The following is a 12,058-nucleotide window of genomic DNA, read 5'->3' on the forward strand; positions in this document are numbered from 1 at the left end:
AAAAGACACTTAACTACAGATCACAGCCATTTGACACATAATTGTGCTGATTATTTTAAACAGCTATTGGAATCTCTAAAAAAAGATTAAAGCTTTGAAAATAAAGTCACTGTCATTTAAAGCATTCAGGAAGCATGTTATTAAGTAATTTTAAGACCAGATCACTGGAGAATGTTTAATGAACTGTGTGAAACCCTGGACAAAGAGCACACCAATCTCCTGCTACATACAGAAATCTGGTGGCCGAGCAGAGGAAGAGTTTTCAACAGGGTGTTTGAGTGAACGGTGAATTGCAGGTGTACTTTCTAGAAAATAGTAGGCCAGATTTTGCTGAGTGCTTTGAAGATGAAGAATGGCTTCAGAAACTAGCCTACTTAACACACATTTTGTCATCATATGAACCAGTTGAACAAGGCTCTGCAATGTCCTGGAGAAAATGTTTTGACTTCATGACAAGTTTCTTGGAGTTAAAAGGAAACTGAATCCTTTGAAAAATCACATTGCAGAAAAAAAAATCTTGATATGTTTCTTGCTGTTTGGGCTTGAGAGTGAGGAAGGATATCAGAAAGTCTTGACTCTTATTGAAAAGCACCTGGAAAAACTGCAGAACAAAATTGAACAGTCATTTCTCTCCATTTCAACACAAGAGTATGACTGGGTGAGGGAACCTTTCTCTGAATCTTCTGCTCAGCCTGAAAACCTGATTTTGAGAGAAGAGGATGAACTTTGTGAGCTGCACTCTGATCGTGCACTCAAGATTAGATTTGAAGAGTATCCTGCCATTCATCAGAAAGCAATGAACATTTTGCTGCAGTTTTCAACCTCTTACACATGTGAGCAAGCTTTTCCTTGCTGAACAAGCAACAAGAGCAAGGATAAAAATCGTCTCATTTCAGTTGAAGGTGAAATCCATGTGTGCTATCTTAGCTTTGACCCAGAGTTGAAAAAAAATCTGCTTGCCTTATGAGTTTTTAAAAGTTATGGAAGGGAAAGAAAGATTAATTCCAAGAAAGGTAAACTAAGCTTAACTGGTCTGTTTTCTTTTCAAGGAAGGTCAGTTAAAAATACATTCTCTATTCAAAAGAGCATTGACAAATATTTTTGAATTATTTTATCTACAACCTACTGATCACACTAAGGTACCATGAGCTGTAGATATAATTTTTATGCAGGGGTTCCTGGAGACATAAAAAATATTTCACAGTTCCTCCAGGGAAAAAGTTTGAGAAAGGCTGCTCTAAATATCTACATGACAATTTCCCTCTGTGTCCGATTGCTTGGAGATATAAACCAGAATTAGGCAGATGCAAGTTCCTGACGACAAGTTACCAACACACTCTGGAATTTAGCAGAGATGGTTCCTCACACCACAGCGTATCCCCACAGTCCAATGGCCTATGTGAGTGGTTTCACCGCTCCTGAAAGGCTGCTCTGAGGGTTCCCTGATCTATGTGTGTTGGCATGATCATCTCCCGTGGGTCCTCCTGGGGCTCAGAACAGCTCCAAGAGGACCTGCAGTCATCCATGGCTGTTGGTATAAGGGCAGCCATTCCGAGTGCCAGGTGAATTCATTCCTGGCACCATGACTGCCCTGTCGACCATTCAAAGCGTTCCACCCTCCTCAGTAAATTCAATTCCTTTCCACCTATTCCTACCTCCCGTCATGGTGTAATCTTGGATTCCTGTTGACCTACATTCTGCCTCATTTGTGTTTGTCTGCCATGATGCACATTAACATCCCCTTAGGCCCCCTAACGATGGCATGTTTCACATTTTGGAATGGGGAGAAAAGACCGTTATCACAGATAAGAGGGGTAAATCTGAACATATTTTCGTAGATCGCCTTAAACCGACCCACCAGGACTTGGAGGATTCTGCTACCATGCACCTGGTGTCACAACATGACCATGAGTGTGTCAGCACTCCTCTGGAGGAGCCGAGGCACCTGCTGTTCCTCCTCCCATGGAACACAGAACCTGAGCTGGGAGGCTCGTCCAAACTCCGGACAGGTTCACAATGCCGGTTTTAGTGAACTATGTGGAGGGGGAAGGCTGTGTAGTGTAATGTAATTAATGGAAACATATAGAATTCACAACCACTGATATTGAGTTGGCGTTTCACTTTAAGAGGCTGGTCTGACTTAATTCCTGGCTTGTTACTCACGGCCTGTTTAACATTCCTTTACAGATATCAGATCATTTATACGCCATGACCTTGGCACAGAGCCTAATGATGACCCGGTCTCACAGATATTGCTGGATGCAAACCAAACTTTGCTTCCTCAATTTACAAGATTGGTACATCAATTATTCTTGAGGATGTGGTGATGTTTTCCTTCTTTGAACTGCCCCGTTGCTTCAGGTGAATGCCTCCCAGTGTTTCTGGGGAGGGTGTTCCACCATTCAGACACTGATGGGGAAGGGATTCCTATACAGGGTGTGTCTGATCCACCAAATGCAATGCTGGTGAAAAGGGAAAGGCCCAGCAAGGAATCGTAGGAATCCAGGACCTCTGGAGTCCTGATGAAGGGTTTCAGCCCGAAACAGTGACTTCTAATTCTTCTCCACAGATGCTGCCTGACCTGTCAGAATTCCTCCAACATTTACTGAGTTACTCTGGATTTCCAGTACCTGCAGAATTGTGTGTCTGCGTGTCTGTGTTGTGTGTGCGCGTTTGTCGGCGCATGTGTGTGCCTAGAAGTTTATTGGGAGTTGTAACAGAAATGATTAGGTACACACCAAAAACTAAACTCAATGCTCATACATTCCATCTATCTCACAAATTAATTCATATGAATATTAGCAATTTATATTTTGTAACCAAATAAGAGGCACTTGAAAAGTTTTTTGTAATTACAGACATCAATAATCTCACTTCCAAGGACAGGAATGGGACATTCATTTATTGCAATTAAGTAGTGTGGACAATTTCATAAGGTAATAAATATAAAAAGCTTCATCTTCTGATTCCGAGTGTCTACTCTGTGATAAAGAAGCATAATCAAACAAGATTTTGTGATAATTACCCTGGAGTGAGATGAGAATCCCGTTCAGTAACAGCAGAGTGCAGAGAATCACTCTCATCTCAGCAGAAGAGTCGAGAGGCTGGGGAGAGGGGGAGGGGTTGTGGGTTATGGAGTAAGTGAGGGGGAGAGGGGGAGAGAGAGAGAGAGAGATGTTAGTCCTGTCATTTGGGGGAAGCTGTGAGCATTCCCTCCCCCACTGTCCTCAGCACCAACGTTCACCAACCCCACTCCCAATAACCTGTGAAAAATGCCCTTGACCTCTCCACACAAGGTGGGAACAAGTTACTGGGCAAAGGGGCACCAGGTTCAGCACGGAACACCCCACTTCACCTTAGAAATGTAGAAAACATTTCTAACCAACAAACTTGATTTAAAATAGTCAAATTATTGTCAAGGTTTCAATAATTATATTTGTAAAATGTATTTACATAATTCAGAACAGTATAATGTTCAATAATACAAAGGTACAATCATCACAGTATCATATTAGTAAAAATATTGTTCCTGTAGATGTTTAAACCAGTTGTTCGTGAAGATTGAACAACACTCTGACCAGCGCTGGGCAAGTCCAATGGGAATTGTAACTGGGAAATGTTGCTGAGGAGCGGTCAGGAAGCATGGGATTCCTGTTCCCTCATTTGTGAAGAGTTTATTCATCATATGTGCCACAAAAGCACTAGATCCTTTTAAATAGCATATTTTATTGACTTTGATAGATTTAGAAAACGGAACAGGATGGAAACATGCCAGCTGGTCCTCAAAATCTGTGTTAACACCAAACACCCACTGACATTAATCCTTCCCTCATTCATTTTATTCTGCCCACATTCACATCAACTCCCCAAATGTTCCTCTGGTCATTACAGTATTTACAGCAACCAATTAGCCTTCCAATCTGAGAGTTTATGGGACGCATGAGGAAGCTAAGCAAGCAGGGCAATCCTGCACAGTCACAGAGAAAATGTGTAAACTCCACAAACAAGACCTGAGGTCAGGATTACAACCTGGTCATTTAATCTCTGAACCAATAATACAATATGAGCCACAAAGTTTGTCATGAACAACATATGCAGCAACATTTCTCACAAAGGGCCAGCAAGTGATGGAGCAACTGAAAAACCAGGCTGCAAACAGTGGCAGAGTACAATCAAGTCTTTCACTGTCAAAAATTGCACTTAATGTATTTTGTGTTATTTCTTGCTTTGTACAAAACATAGACAAGGAGAAATTCCCCCACAGTTTAAACAAATGGACAAGTATTGATTAACTCCAGAAGAGTTAAGTGCACTCTAGGCTTTTAATACATGGCAGAGAATAAAGGGTAAAATTGTGGAAAGAAAAGAGAATGTTGACAAAATTGTTCATTTCAACAACTTGCTGTTATTCAGAAGTGGAATATTATATACAAGTAAATGTATTGCAGTGTATACCAAATTTCTGAAGAATTCAGCAGGCCAGGCAACATTTGCAAGGAAAAAGAGTCAATGTTTTGGTCCAAGGACCTTTCATCAAAATGGGAAAAATAAGACAAGTTTGCTTTAAGTTGCAAAGTCCTGTACAATGGAGAGAATGTATAATGACTATGATTGCGTGCAGACCAGGGTTGTTATCAGAACTATTACTGAAAAAAACAGTTAATACTGTCAAAAGGGAGAGAAACACCAGCATTAAATTCCTGATGGCTGATATGAATGAGGAGTATCTGTATGATAATGATAAGGGGCTGTGCCTAGATTCACAGAGCAGCTTCACTGTGGTAATCCAGCAGTTTGAAAACACAGACGCCAGTGGGGCATAGTATTAAACTGGATTCACATTAAACTCAGAAAGGATATTCAGCTTAAAAACGGAGGAAGGTGTTTGACCCCCACCAAATGGAGTAGCCCCCCCACACACACACACACACACACAAATTTAAAGGATTTCAATGTGAAGATCCATGTGGAAGTACAAGCCACTCACACCTTCCACAAGACCCAAACTCTTCTCCAGATCTCAAAAGAAGCAGTTGTGCATGAACTGGGCTGTCTGAGGAGACATGGTATTCTGTCCCATTTGAGCTGTGATTGGGCCGCTCCGATTTCCAGTCATTCCAATGCAGGGTGAAACAGTGATGCTGTGGGATGAAATTGCTACATGAATGTTCACACACATAACTCAATTTTAATGCAACTTTGACAGGCGATTGAATTCAGTAAGATGAATTCATCCATCACTGAACAGCAGATGGGCCTGAATCCAGTAACTGGCGTGTCCCACAATTAACACACACAAAGGGCGTGTGGAGGTTAAACAGCACCAGAGTTTATGCACTGTACCACAGATGAGATTTTGGATCAGCTGATTATGTTCTTTGCTTCATCTGTGAAATCCTGGTTTCAGTATGGAGCTACAGGAGTAGTGACGGTCAGACTGTAGTTCAATGGAATCAGTGTCAGCATGCAAAATGCCAATTTCCACAAATATTAAAGCATTACATGGCCTGTCAAACTGATGCTCAAGTTCAAGGCCTCAGAGCAAATTGATGCAATTATCAAAGTCCCACCCTCAGCTGATGCAGCTGAACTCAGGTCAGTCTTGAGCTTATTGAATTATTAGATGTCAACCTTCATGCAACCATTTCAGGAGTCAACGTGACCAGAGGCCAGATAGAATGAGTCCCCTGCATTGCAGAAAAGCACTAACTTTTACAGGTGACTGGCACACTACAGTTCAGAGACATGTTGCTAAGGCCATCAGCAAACAAATTTTCCAAAGTAACAATATGGAATCATGTCCTTTCAAAAAGCTTAGATTAAACTCAATAGGGAAGAGCAATATCCTGAGCTGTGACCTTTTGATAAGAAGGATCAGCAATTTACAGATCAGGACTGTATCGAGTGGGGTTCTCCATTTGGACTCTCTGAGGTTGAGGAAACAGTTACTGAGAATCACCCTCATGTTTCAGACCAACTCTTGGCCATGACTAGATCAAGATGGAGAATTTGAGAGTCAGTGTTTCGTCAAGCTGCTGGAAATCCACCTCTCCAAGCCCCCCCACATGTGGAACTGCCTGCGGACAAACAACGTCTGCTGGGCACAATTTGTGTTCACTCAGAATGTCTGGAACAGCTTCTCACAGACTGACTGTGACAAACAGGACTGAGAGTCCTGGGAGACAATTGCTTGCAACTTTTAGATTATAAAGAGCAATGGTGCTGCTTCTTCACTTCAATCAATGACACTGGCTCCATCCTGACCTGTCTGGGACTGTCTGTTGGGAGTTGCACAGTCTGAGACTGATGGGTCTCCCCTGGGAACTCCAGTGTCCTCCCACATCCCAGAGTTTGGTTGGTTGATTGGTTAATTGGCTGCTGTAAATTCCCCTACTTCATTTGGCACCCAACAGTAATAAGTTTCTGGGGAAATAACAGGGAAATTGAACAAAAGTCACTGCTGTTGGATTCCACACAGACTCCCTGACCAAAATGGCCTCCCCTCGTAACAAATAAAATATGAGGTTCCGAAAATTGAAATCACATTTTAGTCCAAAAGACAGGACATTAAGACAAACATCTCAAACAGTCTCTCAGTGTATATGCTTCATGCTGTCCTCCTCTTCTCAGCACACAATATCCAGTTCATCTCTGACCATCAATCTCCTGAGATTCTAAAGACTTCCAACAAGACCCCTGTCCCAACCTCCGACTGAATCAATAAGTGATGGAAATATGAAATGTGCAACAAGACAGCCCGGAAACACACAAATAACAAGAGTAAAAGCGGAGGGAGGAGTGGGAACTCTCCAATGAACTGTGCAGTTTGCCTCGACACCCAGACCCGGGAAGCGCCCACAGCCCTGCCAATGAGTTTCAGCACAGGGAACAGAAAGTTTCCCTCCTTCCTCCTTCCAGCCAGTTAGTGCCCGTCACAGTCTGACAGCTGTCACAGAAGAGGCTGAAGAGCAAGGCTTCAGAAATTAGGACCACAAAGAGGTGGTCCCTGGAGACAGAGGAACGGCTACAGGATTGCTTCGAGTCAGCAGACTGGGCTTTGTTCAAGGACTCATTTGTGGATATGAATGAAGACACCATGGTTGTCATGGAGTTTGTAAAAAGCAGCTATGTCCCCACAAAATTGCTCATAATAACTCATGTTCTTGATATTTATTGCTCATTTATTATAAGACCATAAGATATAGGAGCAGAATTAGGCCATTTGTCTGCTCCACTATTCAATCACGGCTGATCCTCTTTTTTCCTTCCTCAAACGCATTCCACGACCTTCTCCCCGTAACCTTTGATCCCGTGGCCAATCAACAGCCTATCAATCTCTGGCTTAAATACAGCCCACGACCTGGCCTCCATGACGATATGTGGTAACAAATTCCACAGATGCATCACCCTCTGGCTGAAGAAAATTCTCCACGTCTCTGTTTTACATCGGCACTCCTCTATCCTGAGGCTGTCCCCGCTTGTCCTGGACTCCCCCACCATGGGAAACATCCTTTCCACATCCACTCTGTCTTGGTCTTTCAACATTCAAAAGGTTTCAATGAGATTCCCCACCCTCCATCCTTCTTACTTCCAGCAAGTACAGACCAAGAGACATCAAACGTTCCTCTTATGATATTTCTTTCTTTTTGTATTTACAGAGATCGTTGTATTTCACTCACTGGTTCAATGCCCAGTCGGTGTGTTCAACCAGTTAGAGTTATTATTCTATGGTTTTGTTGAACATGGACACTTGAAAATGAATCAGTGTTGTATATGGTGAAATATGTACTTCAATAATAAATTTACTTTTAACTTTGAAAGTCACTGCTGTAAATAAACAAACCCCAGGATCCATCCAGTTTTCAATGGGAGATTGCAAAGGGAGCTGGACAGGGAATCTAATAAGAGTAAGGTCACAATTGTAATGGGGGACTTCAATATGCCAGGGGATTGGAAAAATCAGGTTGGTGTGGGCTCGCAAGAAAGGGAATTTGTTGAATGCCTACAAGACAACTTTTTAGAGTAGCTTGTGCTTAAACCTACAACGGGAAAGGCTATCTTTGATTGGGTATTATTTAATAATCCAGATTTTATTATGGAGGAATACTTTGGAGGCAGTGATCATAATATGATTGAATTCATACTGTAGTCTGAGAGGGAGAAGCATGTCAGATGTATCAGCATCACAATGGAATAAAGGGAATTACAGAGGCATGAGAGAGGAGCTTGCCCAGGTGGATTGGAGGAGGATACTGGCGGGGATGACAGCAGAGATTGTTGAAGTTTCTGGGAATAGTTCAGAAGGCAAAGGATAGATATGTCTCACAGAAGAAGTAGTTCTGAAATGGCAGGTGTAGTCAACCATGGCTGATAAGGGAAGTTAAGGATGGCATAAAAGCCAAGGAAAGGGCAAAAGTGAGTGGGAAATTGTATGACTGGGAAGTTTTCAAAATCTAACAAAAGGCAATTAAAAAAGTGTTAAGAAGGGAAAAGATGAAACACGAGGGCCAACTAACCAATGACATAAAGCAGGATACTAAAAATATTTCTTCAGTTATATAGGGAGTAAAAGGAAGGTGAGAGTTGATACTAGACCACTGGAAAATGATGCTGGTGAGGTAGTAATGAGGGACAAAGAAATGGCAGCTGAACTTAATGAGTTCTTTGCATCAATCTTCACTGTGCCGGACACTAGCAGTGTGCCAGAGGTCCACGAGTGTCAGGGAGCAACAGTGAGTGTCATTAATATTAGAAAGGAAAAAGTGCTGGCAAACTCAAAGATTTTAATGCGGATAAGCCACCTGGCCCAGATGGACAATATCCCAGAATCCCAGAATCAAGGAGAGAGGTTGCTGCAGAGACAGCAGACGTGATCTTTCAAGAATCACTTGATTCTGGCCTGGTTGCAGAGGACTGGAGAATTGCAACTGTCAACTCTCTTTCAGAAGGGAGGAAGGCAAAAGCAAGGAAATGATAGGCCAGTTAGCCTGACCTCAGTGGTTGGGAAAGGGTTGGAGTTTATTATTAAGAATGAAGTTCCAGGGTACCTGGAGACTAATGATAAAATAAGTCAAAGTCAGCATGGTTTCTGTAAAGGGAAATCTTTGCGGACAATCTGTTGGAGTTCTTTGAGGAAGTAACAAGCAGGGTGGACAAATGAAAGGCAGTGGATGTCATTTACAGGAATTTTCAGAAAACATTTGATAAGGTGCCACATATGAGGCTGCTTAACAAGATAAAATCCCATTACATTGCAGGAAAGATACTGACATAGATAGAGGAATGATTGACAGTCAGGAGGCAGAGAATGGGAATAAAGGGGACCTTTTCTGGTTGGCTGCCAGTGACTAGTGGTGTTCCTCAGGGATCAGTATTGGGACTGCTGCTTTTCACATTGTTTATCAATGATTTAGATAATTGAATTGATGGCTTTGTGGCAAAGTTCACAGATGATACAAAAATAGGTGAAGGGGTAGGTAGTGCTGAGGAAGCAATGCGATTGCAGAAAGTCTTGACAAATTGGAAGAATGGGCAAAAAAGTGGCAGATGGAATAGTGTTGGGAAATGTATGATAATGCATTTTGGTAAAAGGAACAAAGGTGCAGAATGGGGAGAAAATTCAAACATCAGAGGGGCAAAGGGCCTTAGGAGTCCTCATGCAAAAGTCCCTGAAAACAATGCTGTTTTTTATTTCAAGGGGAATACAATACAAAACAAGGAGATAATGCTGAGATAATACGACACTAGTCAGGCTGCACTGACAGTATTGCCAACAGTTTTGGGCCCCATATCTCAGCAAGAATGGGTTGTCATTGGAGAGAGTCCAGAGGAGGTTCACGAGGATGATTCCGGGAATGAAGGGGTTAACATACAAGGAGCGTTTGGCAGCTTTGAGCCTGGACTCACTGGAATTTAGAAGAATGCGGGAGAGGAGAGGGAATCTCATTGAAAACTACCGAATGTGGAAATGACCAGATCAGGTGGATGTGGAGAGGATGTTCACTGTGATGGGCGTGTCCAGAACGAGAGGGCAAGCCTCAAAACTGAGGGGCGACTTTTCAGAACGGAGACATGGTGGATTTTTTTGTAGCCATAAGTCGCGAATCTCTGACACAAACTGCCGTGGAGGCCCAGTCCGTGGGTATATTAAAGGCGGAAGTTGATAGTTTCCTGACTGGAAAGGGTATCAGAGGGTGCGGCGAGACGGCAGAGTGTGGGGTTCAGTGGGATCAGGGTCACCCATGATGGATTCTGCTCCTTTGTCTCAGGGTCTTCAGGGCTTCCGCCTCCCTGAGCGGCCGAGCTCTCGCTCTCCCCATTCTCCGGAGCAGACAGGTTCGCCGCTCCGGCTCCGGTAACGAGGCGGAGCCGATCTCGGGGCCGTGGGCCGGCCGGTAGCGGCGGGTCTCCCTCTCACCGACTGCGCTCGGAAAGAGGAAAGTGACCCACTTTGTCCAGGTGGCTCCCGTGCGGTGACCCCTGATCCTGAGCCCCACTCACCGGATCAGCTTCCTCAGGCGGATCCCCCTCCCCACTCCTGGTGGGGAAACTTGTAACGAGCGCTCAGCAGTAACGTGGAGTAAGCGACCTCAGAGCAGAACTTCCTCGGTGAGGAGCACCACAAAGTCGGCGTCACGGCAGCTGCCAGCGGAAAAATTAAAACTATTGTACTTTTCCGCAAAATGGATGCAGTTAAATAGGCGGGAGGGAAAGAGTGAAACTGTGTAGGGGATTGGAGAGGACAACACCAGCCCGACACTCCCTCTGGTGTTCCTCCCCCTTTTCTTTCTGTGTGACCTTCTGCCCTCTCTCCATTGGATTCCCCTTTCTCTAGACCCGTATTTCTTTCACAGATCAATTTCCCAGTTCCTTCATCGCTCCCCCTCCCAGTTTCATCTATCACCGTGTGTTGTCTTTCCCCTCCCCCCACCTTTTTAACCCACTTTCCATTTTCTGTCGGGATCGCTCCCTGTGCAACTTCCTTGTGCAATTGCCCCTCCCCACTGATCTCCCTCGCATTAGGCAGTTACCCCTGCAAACGGAACAAGTGCTATACCTGCCCCACAACTCCTCCCTCACTACTATTCAGGGCCCCAAACAGTCCTTCTAGGTGAGGTGACACTTCACCTGTGAGTCTGTTGGGGTTATATCCTGTGTCTGGTGCTCCAACTGTGGCCTCCAGTAAATCAGGATCTCCCAGTGGCCACCCATTTTAATTCCACTTCCCATTCCCATTCTGATATGTCTATCCGTGAGCTCCCCCACTATTGTGATGAGGCCACACTTTGCTGGAGGAACAACACTTTATATTCTGTTTGGGTAGCCTCCAACCTGATGGCATGAACATCATTTCTCAAACTTCTGATAATAACTCCCTCCCCTTCACCATTTCCCATCCCCTTTTCCCTCTCTCACCTTTTCTCTTTACCCACCCATTGCCTCCCTCTGGTGCTCCTCTCCCCCTCCCGCCTTTTATTTCTTCCATGGCCCTCTGTCTCCTTCACCAATCAACTTCCCAGCTCTTTACTTCATCCCACCCGATTCAGGTTTCACCTCTCACCTTGAATATTTCTCTCCCCCCCCCCCCACCACATAAAGCTACTCCTCGGGTTTTTCCCCAGTCCTACCGAAGGGTTTAGGTCCAGAATGTCGACTGTACGCTTTCCGTAGATGCTGTCTGGCCTGCTGTTGCTCCAGGATTTTGTGTGTGTTTATTGCCTGTGAGGACTCGCCTGTTTTACTGTTGAAAGTCAAAGTCCGATAAAACTCAAGTTCAGAGGCGGAGTCTGTGTCACAGAGCTTGTCAGCGAGGCCAGAAAACAAAAGTTTCTTTGAAATGGCTCCTCACACGTTTAAACAAGTTTGCCAATTATATCACGGTGAATCCCAGCTGGCGATGAGTCAGTTTACAGGAGTGACACGGTACCTGGCTGAATGATGCTGAAACAAAGTCAATATATGTCACCATATGCACACCTGAGTTCCATTTTCCTGCAGACACACTCAATAAATCCATCATTGGCCCATTAGCACAGTGGTTAGCACGATGCTTTACAGT

The 12,058-nt window shown here is 44.0% G+C and overlaps 1 protein-coding gene across 2 annotated transcripts in view; it reads right to left on the minus strand.

The window, feature by feature from the left end:
* LOC132394656 (butyrophilin subfamily 1 member A1-like) overlaps positions 1 to 11,759 on the minus strand; it is an 88,284-nt gene extending 76,525 nt beyond the window's left edge. Inside the window, exons 1-3 of one of the 2 annotated variants that reach the window (XM_059971017.1) lie at positions 11,628 to 11,759; positions 10,501 to 10,641; positions 3,026 to 3,104 (exon numbers count right to left, since the gene is read on the minus strand). In XM_059971017.1, coding sequence (XP_059827000.1) covers positions 3,026 to 3,083 — 58 coding nt within the window. In that variant the 5' untranslated portion in view covers positions 3,084 to 3,104; positions 10,501 to 10,641; positions 11,628 to 11,759. The remainder of the gene's footprint in view (positions 1 to 3,025; positions 3,105 to 10,500; positions 10,642 to 11,627) is intronic. The other variant, XM_059971018.1, reaches the window with a different exon arrangement.
* Between the last annotated feature and the right edge of the window lie 299 nt (positions 11,760 to 12,058).

This window comes from Hypanus sabinus, chromosome 5 (genome assembly GCF_030144855.1).
Source record: "Hypanus sabinus isolate sHypSab1 chromosome 5, sHypSab1.hap1, whole genome shotgun sequence".
NCBI lineage: Eukaryota > Metazoa > Chordata > Chondrichthyes > Myliobatiformes > Dasyatidae > Hypanus > Hypanus sabinus.